We start from the raw sequence: 12,642 nt of genomic DNA, 5'->3' as shown, positions 1-12,642 counted from the left end.
GGAACACACCCAGCTGGGGTGTCCGTCTCGACCCGGGGTCCCACAGTCCCGACCCACATGGGCGTCGGACCTCGGGTCCCACGGTCTCGCCTTCGAGCCACACAGGCCCTACCCCTTCCACTCCGTCTTTAATCTCTGACTGGTTAACTGCCCCGAGTGCTCTTGCGCGTAACCCTTTATACCCCTCCTGCGGACGTCGCTGAGAGCACCTCCCCTTCGACCAATCACCGGGCGCTGGCTACGATCCTCTTTTCCCCCATCACGTGTCAGCGTGCCTCAACACCCACGCCGCGCCGCCCGTCATCCCTCACTCCCGGCGCGCGCGTCCATACCACGCCCACATCGCGTGCCTAACCCTGCCCCTCGCGCTGCCCCGTGATCCATCACTGTCGGCGCACGTCAACAGCACCACTACATCACCCCCTACCACATAGCTCGCAGCCGACCCGGCTGCTACAAAATAACAACACTCCCTTATCCCCCATGTGTGCCCCGTAACACAACAACAACCATAACCACACAACATAACACAACACGAACGCCGCAGTCCGCAAGGATCTGCAAATGCCACTACAGCAACAAGAACAATATGTACAATCCGGCGAGTGACAACAATAAATGTGTATGCGGAAAAAAAAATGTGTTTCCTCGGCTCGTGTAGCGTCCCCTTCCTTCCGAGCGTCCCTTGAACGGGACATTACCCCGGGAGAGGGGGAACACGGCGGCGAGCTCAGGTTTGAAGAAGAGGGAACACCAAAAATTTTTTTTTTTTTTTTTTTTCACAAAAAGTGTCGTGTCCTAGCCCGAGTCCGCCTAGCCGGTCCGTCGTATGGCACCCGACGTGGTTGACCGCCCGATGGTTCCGGCGGTTCAGGAAGGCACGGGCCAGGCATCGGGGATCCACGCGTGCAGCGGGGTTCCGGCTCCCGACGGTCAGCAGCCGTCAAGCCCGAGTCACCTGGGGGTGGGTCAGGTGGAGACACGTGAGGATCAGCCTGCGACACATCCCCCCCCAAGTCGACGGTCACGTCACACGCCCGGTCGCTACGGCACAAAGCGGGGTCACGCGGTGCCGCGTAGGATTTCAGTCGGGAGGCGTGCACATACCAACGGCGTTTTTCCCATTTAATCAGTACACTCTGGGGTCGTGCAACCCACACAATTTCCACCGGTCCCTTCCATGGCCTCAACAATTTGGGGGACGTAGCCAACGGTGCATGTGGACAATGCAGCCAGGCCTTATCGCCTGGTTTCCAATCGTGCGTATGCACCCTCCGTGCATGCAATCTCTCGTTCGCGATCTGCCGAGACCGCGAATTCAATCTCGCAGCCTCTCGCGCTTCAGCCAATCTGGCGATATTAAACTTGATGTGGTCTGCCAATTTAGATTTAGCACGTGGCTGGGAAATCCCCAGCTGGACGTCCATGGCCGGATCGGCCTCCCGCCCATACATAAGAAAAAATGGGGAAAACCCCGTCGCCGCATGAGGGGCCATTCTATAGGCCGCGAGTACCCCCGGTACCTGTAAGTCCCAATCCACCTGATCGTCACAGACCTGTTGGCACAGCATAGACGTAATCGTCCTGTTCAGACGTTCAACCATTCCGTCAGTCTGCGGGTGGTACGGGGAGGTGCGCACCTTCTTTGCACCCAACAGGTCGCACACCTCGCGCAACAAACCGCTCTCAAAATTTTTCCCTTGGTCCGTCAGCAAGCGTTCGGGGGCGCCCTTGTCCATGACATAACCTTGGACAAAGGCGTCCGCCACCGCCGCAGCAGACTGGTTGGCGAGTGGCCATGCCATGGGCCAGCGTGTGAAATACTCTACGCCAACCAGCAGGAACTTATTTCCCCTGGGTGTAGCGGGAAAGGGCCCCAAGATGTCTAACGCAACCAATTCGTTTATGCGCGAAACCTGAATGGATTGCAGTGGCGGATTAGCCGCAATCGGTGGCGGTTTCCTCTGGTTGCACCCTACACAACCCTTAAGAATGTTCGCCACGTCGTTGCCCATCCCCGGCCAATAATAGTCTCGCTGAACTAGGGCGAGCGTTTTGTGAAAACCCAGATGCATGAGTCGTTCATGGGCAGCCAGGACGACCCTACCCCGCATGGCAAAAGGCACAACGAGCGCGTGACGCCGGGACATGTTGTCCCACTTCATCAAGAGGCCCTGCCTGCACACCCAGGAACCCAGCTGCGTTTCCCCCCCTTCCGACGCGTCAACATTCCGACGTAGCGTGAGTAGGGAGCTGTCGGCCATTTGAAGACGGCCCCACTCGATGAGAGGTAACGCTAACAGCGAGTCCCTCCCCGCGGGAGCGTCGACTCCCGTAGTGTGAGTGGCGGCGAGCACAACTTCCCCGGAAACGGCGACAGGAGGTTTACACCGCGCCGATCCCAGCAGGCATGCGCATTCCTTGCGCGGTGGCAACCGCGACAAGGCATCCGCATTCGAGTGGCGCAAACCCTTGCGGTAAATCGTCGTGAATTGGTAGTCCTGAAGGACCTCCAGCCATCGGGACAATTGGCCGGACGGCTGCGCCACCCGCATCGCGTATTGGAGAGCCGCATGGTCCGTACGAACCGTAAAATGACGCCCATAAAGATACGGCCTGAATTGCTGTATGAAAAATACAATTGCCAGCAATTCACGACGTGTCACGCAGTAGCGTTGTTCCGCAGGGGACAGGACCCTGCTACCGTAGGCGACCACCCGTTCGACACCCCCGACCACCTGTGAGAGCACTCCCCCGATACCCGTGTCACTGGCATCCGTATCGAGCAAAAACGGCTGCGTAAAATCGGGGTAACACAGGGGGGGAGCCTGCACCAAGGCGTCACGAAGGGAGCAGAAGGCAGCCTCCTCCTCGGGCCCCCAGTGAAAGCGCACACCTTTAGCCGTCAAAGCGTGTAGGGGCCTGGCTATGGTGGCAAACTGTTTAACAAAACGTCGGTAATAGGAAGCGAATCCTATGAAGCTGCGGACTTCAGTGACCGAGGTTGGCGTTGGCCACGAGCTGACGCATTTCGTCTTAGCAGGGTCTGTCGATATCCCTGTCCGACTAACTATATGGCCCAAGTACCTGACCGATTCCCGAAGCAGGAAACATTTAGCCGGTTTAAATTTAAGCTTGGCGGAACGCATCCTGAGGAACACCCCTCTCAACCGCTGGAGGTGTTCCTCAAAAGTCCGGCTGAAAACGATGATATCATCGAGATAGATCAAGCAGGTGTCCCATTGGAGACCTGACAAAACCAATTCCATGAGCCTCTGGAACGTGGCGGGAGCGGAATGTAAGCCCATGGGCAAACGATTGAATTCAAATAGGCCACCCGGTGTCCGGAAAGCGGTTTTAAGTTTCGATTCGTCATCGAGGGGCAATTGCCAAAAACCCGAAAGCAAATCGAGCGTCGAAAAAAACTGTGCTCCCGCCAAGGCATCCAGCGACTCATCCATTCTGGGGAGCGGATAAGCATCGGCCATCGAGATTTTGTTTAGGCGGCGGAAATCGACACAGAAGCGCAAGGACCCGTCCTGTTTTTTAACAAGGACGATGGGAGCCCCCCACGGACTGGAGGAGGGCGAAATGATGTCTGCCGCCAACATGTCATTAACCGCCGATTGCACATGCTCCTTTTCGGCCGGGCTGAGCCGAAAAGGATTCTGTCGAATGGGGGCCGCGTCCCCCGTAGCTATGTGGTGGCGCAAAAGGTCTGTGCAGCCAATATCATATTTGTGTCTGCTAAACACGTCAGCGAACTCAAGCAGCAAGCCCCGCAATGCTCCCAACTGCACACTGGACAAGTTACCAGACCCGGCACACAACGAGTCCAACCACTCAGTCCCCTCCTCGCTTTGAGGATGCGTATCGGTACCCGAATCTGCGTGAGCAACGAGCTGTTCCACTTCGGGAAGCGGCGCGGCGTGAGCCAGCACCGTTCCCTGTGTAATCACGCCGGCCGCGACCCCGTATTCAGGACCATAACGAACGGCTCACTGTCCCCCCTCACCATGGTCTGAGCTACCGCCAAACCGAGGCCCCCTTGTGCCCTATTAGACGGCCCCAACAGAACTCCCTGTGCCCCCTTTTCCACCTTGAGGGGTTTCCTCAACTGAAGGGGTACCAACATTTGCGATCCCGGGGGCACCCGTACGGTCCGAGTCGCCAACGCCTGCACCGTCGCACAAATCGTGCGTATCTTAGTAGGACTCGTCAAAAACGCAACCCGCCGCCCCGATGGAAGCTCGATGCAAGCCTGATCTATGAGAATTTTGATCGGAATTTTAGACAGAAAGTCCGTGCCTAGCAAACAAGGAACGGCCAGCGATGATGATACAAAAATAGGACCCGCCAATTTGATATCGCCAATACAAATAGACGCCCGAATCTGGCCGATAATCCCCAAGGAACCCCCGTTCGCCGCGTAAAATGGCACGTCTACAGGCAGAAGGGGTCGACATTGGACGGGAAGAATGTTATAAATAAGGTCCGAAATGATAGTGGCCGACGCACCCGTATCCACAAGCACCCGGACCTCAACCCCGTCAATAAACCCCGTTACCACGGACGACCCGGCCGACGCAGCCACCATCCTATGGGCCAATTCGGACCATTGAACTGCATTCGGGCCGTGTACGAACCCCCCTCGCCGGACCGAACCCCCGGTGCCCATACGCGGGTCCCCCACCCCCAAGCGGCGACCCGAACGTGCCCCGTGCGTGGACCGAGCGTGTGAGGTGCCGCGACTTGCCGGGTTTAGCTGGGACGGCTTGTGGCCCTGGTCCTCGTCCGGACGTGGTCCCGCGGCGCGCTGACGCCGAGCCCGGCACCCGGACGCGACGTGACCCCGAAGCCCGCAGTTGTAGCAGACGATGAGGGACGTCGTAGGTTTCGGTTGCTCCAGCTTGCGGGATGAGCGTGTGGGCGAACGACCCCCCCGTCCTCCAGTCCCCCGGTCTCGATACGGTGAAAGCCTCCTCCCGAGCCGCAGCAGGCTGAGGCTCGGTGACCGTGGCGGCCGGTGCCCCGTTCCCCGCCAATGCACAGATGACCGTCGACTTTCACTTGAGGACTTCGTAGGCGTGAATGCTCGTGGCGATCCCCAGGGAACAAATGTCCATCTCGTCCGCCACATTAATGGGGACTCCCAAATTGTGAGCCAACGCCAGCAGCTGCTCCGTCACCATGGCGTCCTTCCCCTCCTTGTCCATGCGGGGAAAAGCTGCATCCGCCAAGGCGAGCAGTGCCGTACGATAGGCGAGCATCGTTTCTCCAACCGCCTTTCGCCGATCGTAAAACTGGTGGCGACAGGTGGAGGGCGGCCCGAACACCTTCGCCATTAGGTGTAGTGCGGCCTGGAGCGTTGAGCGGGACGACCTCGCAGCAGATGTGAAGGCTGCAAGCGCGTCGTCGTCGAGCATCGCCGGCAGCGCACGCAGGGCAGTGGTGTCGGACCACCCCGACATTTCCTGATGTGCGAGGAATCTTCGTTGGAAGGCTCCCCAGTCGCCCCCATCCGCCTTGAACGCCGACAGCGCGGGCAATCTTTGCTGGAGGACCCGATCGTCGTCGATGTCGGAGAGATTTTCCCGCGCCCCGCTGTGGTTGTAGAAAATGTCGGCTCCGTCTGCAGGCGCAAAATGGAGAGCTCCGGCGCGCGCTGATGATGCGGGCTGCGCTGAGTGGAGGTCTCCGGCCACGTGGTGTCCATGTTTCCCGCCAAACGATGGCGGACCCTCAAAAACGGCGCCAACTTCAAAACTTTTGGAGCGAAGCGCCTTTTGGCGGGATCCCGCCAGCCTCGCTCCTTCCTCCAACCCCGCAGCCGTTTTCTCGCCCGCTGGAATGGAGATCTCCGCCAAGATTGCAGCGGCGGCGAGCAGCAACTCCGCCAACCGGGAGTGTGCGTCCTGCAGGCTGGTGTCGGAGGCGAGCGGAGCGTCGGCCATCTCTGCGAAGGGCTGCATCGGCGGCAACTCCTCGTCCTCTCCTCCCGAGGTTGGTGTCCCCGGTACGCCGTCGTCTTCCCGACCTCGCTCGTGGGTACGGGTAGTCTTCCTAGTGTCCATTCTTCTTGAAGACAGGTTTACTTCTGACGCCAGTTGTAATGTAGTAACTCGGCGGGAGACGACTTCACGGGTAGCACACTCTTTTATTGAACCAACTGTATTTACACGGGTGACCAACACCCACTTAGCTACACGGGTGACCAACACCCACTTAGCTACTCGGGCGACTAACGCCACTTAGCTACCCGGGCGACTAACGCCCACTTAGCTACTCGACTATCTACTCGGGCGACTAACGCCACTTAGCTACCCGGGCGACTAACGCCCACTTAGCTACTCGGGCGACTAACGCCACTTAGCTACTCGGGCGACTAATGCCCAATTAGCTACCCGGGCGACTAACGCCCACTTAGCTACTCGACTATCTACTCGGGCGACTAACGCCACTTAGCTACCCGGCGACTAACGCCCCGTAGTCTCTCGGAACACACCCAGCTGGGGTGTCCGTCTCGACCCGGGGTCCCACAGTCCCGACCCACATGGGCGTCGGACCTCGGGTCCCACGGTCTCGCCTTCGAGCCACACAGGCCCTACCCCTTCCACTCCGTCTTTAATCTCTGACTGGTTAACTGCCCCGAGTGCTCTTGCGCGTAACCCTTTATACCCCTCCTGCGGACGTCGCTGAGAGCACCTCCCCTTCGACCAATCACCGGGCGCTGGCTAAGATCCTCTTTTCCCCCATCTCGTGTCAGCGCGCCTCAACACCCACGCCGCGCCGCCCGTCATCCCTCACTCCCGGCGCGCGCGTCCATACCACGCCCACATCGCGTGCCTAACCCTGCCCCTCGCGCCGCCCCGTGATCCATCACTGTCGGCGCACGTCAACAGCACCACTACACATTGACCAACCGTCTGGCCAGCTCTCCCGATGGCTTGAAGTCCTCCAGGACTACAATTTTATGGTGATTTACCGTAAGGGTACACAGCACAATAGTGCGGACGCGCTATCTCGCCTCCCGTCAGAAGAATGCGCCTGTTTTACGGGTTCTGGCCGGTACAAACCGCAAATAGTACGCCCGGTTGCACCTCCTGAAACGGTTTCTGCTGCCCTTGATTTCCGATCCTGCGCCGGGTGCGGACCACGAAAATCCGCCAGCAAGTGACGACTTGCTGGGGATAACGTTGGACGAATGGGGTCGGCACCAAATGAACGATGCATCATTGTTGCCTCTGCGTCGTCGAGCATGTGATTCGCCCTCACATTCAAGTAAATCGAACTCCTTTGCCATGCGCCGCGGTCTGTTCATGCATTGGTATGCTGATTCTTGCCAGAACAAAATTGTAGTGCCATCGGCTTTGCTGTGTACGGCTGTGTGCGCGGCACACGAGCGATTGTCGCACCTGGGTGTGCACAAAACCATTGGGTTGCTAAGATTACAATTTTACTGGCCGGGCATGCTTCGCGACGTAACTGATATTTTAACGGGCTGCACCCAATGTGCGCAATGTAAACCTCCAGCGAGGCCGGCATGCCCACCGCTGCAGCCCATCACGGTATCCCGTGTGAATGAGCTGGTTGCTCTCGACATTTTGGGGCCTTTCCCTACAACGCCTCGTGGTAACAAGTACCTTCTGGTTGGGGTGGAGTATTTTACACGGTGGCCTATGGCCTGGGCCCTCCCCAACCAGTCGGCAGCAGCCGTGGTGGATACCTTTGTTCAAGGCTATGTGCTGGACAAAGGCGCTCCAGAACGGTTGCTGACCGATCAGGGAAGACATTTTTCAAGTACCCTGCTGAGTGAAGTATGCCGCCTGTTGGGCACTAAGAAGGTGCGCACTTCGCCCTATCACCCCCAAACAGATGGCATGGTGGAGCGGTTGCATAGAACCCTCACCTCTATGCTATGCCATCAGGTTGACGAATCCCACGTAGACTGGGACCTGCAGATCCCAGGGGTCCTCGCTGCTTACCGCATGGCGCCACATGCAGCGAAAGGGTTCTCCCCATTTTTCCTAATGTATGGCAGGGAGGCCATTCCCCCCGCTGACGTGCGGCTTGGGATAGAGCAGCTTCCACGGTCATCGAAGCTCACTGACCATTTGCGGTTCAACCTACAAAAGCTGTCTGAGGCTCGTGATGCGGCGATCGAAAATTCCGCCTCCCGCCAGCGGGCTAATTCAAGGTTGCAAGCCCCTCACACGTCCGTGCATCAGTGGGCTCCAGGTGATATGGCGTGGCTTCATTGCTCCCAGGTGCCGGTGTCCACATCGGCTAAACTCCTTAAACCATGGCGAGGTCCGGTTGAGGTGGTCGAGATAATGCGCCCACAATGTGTTAAAATCCGTTGGGGACGACGTCGCTGGTTCGTGCACCCCTCTCGTCTAAAGTCATTTGTTGCTCCGCGCGGCTCTGCGTCACACTCAAAACACGAGGGCCGAGCGTGTGATATGCCCGACGAGCCGGATGTCGCCCCGTTGGTACCTAACCCACAACGCAGACGTGTCATTCCTCCTGCAGATGATGCGGGACTGAGGGAGCCATGCGAGCCACGAGTCTCTGCAAAAAGGCCTCTGGGCCCACCCAACATGTTTGCCAGGATGCCCGACCCACCTAACATGTTTGCCAGGATGCCTGACCCGTCTACACCAAGAGTCTCTGCAAAGAGACCTTCTGACCCACCCAACATGTTTGCCAGGATGCCTGACCCACCCAACATGTTTGCCAGGATGCCTGACCCGCCCAACATGTTTGCCAGGTTGCCCGACCCATCTGCTCCAAGGGTCTCCACAGAGAGGCCTCCTGCCCCTGCTGACATTTTTGCCAGGATGCCTGGTCAGCCTGCAGCCTGAAAAAGGGCACCCATCCCCTACGACGGGCCCGCGATATACACACGGGCTAGATCGCGTCGGTTTTCTTGAGTGCCCATCATTTTTTTGCGGCAGCTGAATGCTGCATGCGTCGTGCGTCGCGAATGTCGTTATTGGTGATTGTTCTGACCGCGTACACATGTTGCGTTATTGATGGGGGGGGGGGGTATTTATAGTGGGTGTTTTTGTTCTTGTTGTTCTTGTTGGTTTTGGCACACACATCGGTTCATTGATGGGGATTTTTCTGCTTGTAACAGCCGGGACGGCTGAGGCTTCTGAAGGGGGGGGGGGTGATGTAGTAGAGTTAACTACTCGATGTTCACAAACTGTGAGAGCAAATCGTTAACAAGGTTTCCCGCTCAAACAAACGGTCAGGGTCTCAAGCTGTGAGAGCTGACCGTAAACAAGGTTTTCCCGCGCGACCAAACGGTCAGGGACAGATAGGGTGAATTGGGATCCAAAAGCAGATTAGGAACGACCAATCACAGGGTTCCACAAGGTGGCCGGGGATTGGACAACCCGGCCACGAACAAGTATAAAGCCAGAGCGCTGAGAGCTCTGAGGGAGTTTGACTACACGAAGACCCAAGACGGCGGAAGAAGCCTAGGACCCTGGACCAAGCCCTCCAGCCCTTATAAGGGCTAGGGTTCAGTGTAACCAGTGATCGGGGAGACATCCCCTAGGTCCAGTCAGAGGACACTGAAAGAGCGGGATATTAAGTAGCCTGTAGGGTGCGGAGGCTTGTACCTTCTGAGTCTAACGGGTGAGGGGACCGTATACCCCTCAGTGCATAGGGACTGTGTTCATAAGACAAATAAAGGTGTGTGCTACAAAAGACGTTGAAGAGTCCGTCTGTACAACACTACACATGCATAGAACTCGTGGTATAGACCGCGACGGGGATATGTACTGGAGAGTGCAGCAAATTGAATTGTACTGTACTATTCTCTGTACTATTCTCCGACATCGATGTTCCTCACCTTTACTAACCTGCTATGTGTGAAGTATGGCCAAACAACCTCAACAGGGGATGTTTTTTTTTCAGGAATATATACGATAATATGATTATAACCTCTCAAATTGGTCAAATCACAGTCGTCCGCGTTCCGACAAAGGTCCCAGTAGTTATTTTCGCAATTAATAACCGGACTTTTGGTCTACTCTTCCACAAAGACCACATTTCTTGTAAGAGGTTAGCATACTATTTTGTTCTAGCCCACGACATCCCCTCTAGAGGGTGTTTGACCGACTCTGGCACATTGCTCAGACGCCTTGGAAGAGGTCTTCCACCTCTTAATTGTAACTCCAAGGGTGGCAGCATGAGACACCAACCAATCAGTTTAACTCTTTTACATTTTTTATTTTTTATGGGAAAAAAATGCTTAAGTTGAATGGTCAATGTGAGAATAGATTGATGTTTCACGATACATGACATTGTGCTGGGTGGACAGAGGCGTTTTGTTTTGACAATGATTAAATTATTAATGGAACCAGTGACCTATGGGTTGCAAGTACAGCATGCTTACCTTACATTGCGGTGGTTCCTTTTGTTTCCCAGGCTTAAATGGTATGCTTATTGTTATAGACATTTCTATGTGAGGCAAACTGGCAACCATTTTTTTCTCTCATTCAGTGATTAATGATGCAAAATAAAACTATTTAAGTAACTTTGGCTTGAATGGAGGGGTTGGTGGCTTGGTACGATGCTTTCTCATTACAGATGAGGAGGTGGCTCACGCCTGCTCCGTGGCCCAGGACACCGTGTGTCAGTGCATGGAAGGACTCAAGAGAGACCCTGGCTCAGGGATTTGTCTGTATGAAGAACACCACACAGGTGAGCTAACCAGCCACTCGAGCCGGTGCCATCAGTTGCCATGAGTAGAGAAGTTAATTTGTTAGCTTGACAGTCGAAGCAACAACAACCTAGTAACTTATATAGCAGACTCTTGCTGCATAGGAATGAAGGCAAAATACAAACTCGTGTTTGAATGTGAATATCACCAAGGGTACTGTAAAATTATATTTCTAGCCTTGAAAGGTGAAATCCAAAACAAGGTTCATTGTTTTAGATTTGAAGCTTTCGTGACTTCAAGGATTCATACTCTTAGGTCTTTTTGGTAAAATCACGTAGGTAAAAAAAGTAATAATGTTAAATAAAATAATAATTAATGAAAATAACTAAATAAAATCACGACGTTTCGGAAGCAACACAAGCCTCCGTCATCAGGTGTAACTGCTCCAGTAAAATTACTGTAGCGTGTGAAGAAAGCTATTCAATTCTAGATTTGAAGCTTTCGTGACTGCAAGGATTCATATTCTTAGGTTTTTTCGGTAAAGTCACGTAGGTAAAAAATTAAAATTAAAATTTATAAAAGTAAAATAAAATAAAAATCACGACGTTTCGGAGGCAGCACAAGCTTCCGTCTTCAGGTGGAACCGTCACAGCCACGACAGCTGTAACAATTAAATGATACAGCGTTATCAAGTAAATGATACAGCTGTCGTGGCTGTGACGGTTCCACCTGAAGACGGAAGCTTGTGTTGCCTACGAAACGTCGTGATTTTTTTTATTTATTTAACTTTTATTAATTTTAATTTTAATTTTTTTACCTACGTGACTTTACCGAAAAAACCTAAAAAAGCTATTGAAGACACGTTTTTTTTTATATAGGGTGCTGGGCAGGGAGGAGCCAATGAGTCGGGGGGGGGGGGGGGGGGGTGAGAGAACCATCTCGGTGCAGTCCTGTACACTGCATGTACGGTGCTTGTACACTGCAAGTACGGTGCTTGTACACTGCATGTACGGTGCTTGTACACTGCAAGTACGGTGCTTGTACACTGCAAGTACGGTGCTTGTACTCTGCATGTATTGTGCTTGTACTCTGCATGTACGGTGCTTGTACACTGAAAGTACGGTGCTTGTACACTGCATGTACGGTGCTTGTACACTGCAAGTACGGTGCTTGTACACTGCAAGTACGGTGCTTGTGTAATGTAGTAACTCGGCGGGAGACGACTTCACGGGTAGCACACTCTTTTATTGAACCAACTGTATTTACACGAGTGATCAACACCCACTTAGCTACACGGGCGACTAACGCCACTTAGCTACCCGGGCGACTAACGCCCACTTAGCTACTCGGGCGACTAACGCCACTTAGCTACCCGGGCGACTAACGCCCACTTAGCTACTCGGGCGACTAACGCCACTTAGCTACCCGGGCGACTAACGCCCACTTAGCTACTCGACTATCTACTCGGGCGACTAACGCCACTTAGCTACCCGGGCGACTAACGCCCACTTAGCTACTCGACTATCTACTCGGCGACTAACGCCACTTAGCTTCTCGGAACACACCCAGCTGGGGTGTCCGTCTCGACCCTGGTCCCACAGTCCCGACCCACATGGGCGTCGGACCTCGGGTCCCACGGTCTCGCCTTCGAGCCACACAGGCCCTACCCCTTCCACTCCGTCCTTAATCTCTAACTGGCTAACTGCCCCGAGTGCTCTTGCGCGTAACCCTTTATACCCCTCCTGCGGACGTCGCTGCGAGCACCTCCCCTTCGACCAATCACCGGGCGCTGGCTACGATCCTCTTTTCCCCATCTCGTGTCAGCGCGCCTCAACACCCACGCCGTGCCGCCCGTCATCTGTCACTCCCGGCGCGCGTGTCCATACCACGCCCACAACGCGTGCCCAACCCCGCACCCCGTGCCGCCACGTGATCCATCACTGTCACAGTCGGCGCACGTCAACACC

The 12,642-nt window shown here is 55.2% G+C and overlaps 1 protein-coding gene across 3 annotated transcripts in view; it reads left to right on the top strand.

Moving 5' to 3' along the window:
• Nucleotides 1-12,642, top strand: part of LOC144737930 (uncharacterized) — a 98,816-nt gene that overhangs the window by 41,656 nt on the left and 44,518 nt on the right. For all 3 annotated transcript variants that reach the window (XM_078620820.1, XM_078620822.1, XM_078620821.1), the window contains exon 5: nt 10,603-10,716. In XM_078620820.1, coding sequence (XP_078476946.1) covers nt 10,656-10,716 — 61 coding nt within the window. In that variant the 5' untranslated portion in view covers nt 10,603-10,655. The remainder of the gene's footprint in view (nt 1-10,602; nt 10,717-12,642) is intronic.

Source organism: Lampetra planeri, chromosome 75 (assembly GCF_965212315.1).
Source record: "Lampetra planeri chromosome 75, kcLamPlan1.2.h2, whole genome shotgun sequence".
Lineage (NCBI taxonomy): Eukaryota > Metazoa > Chordata > Hyperoartia > Petromyzontiformes > Petromyzontidae > Lampetra > Lampetra planeri.
This window is presented reverse-complemented; position numbering and strand designations above follow the sequence as displayed.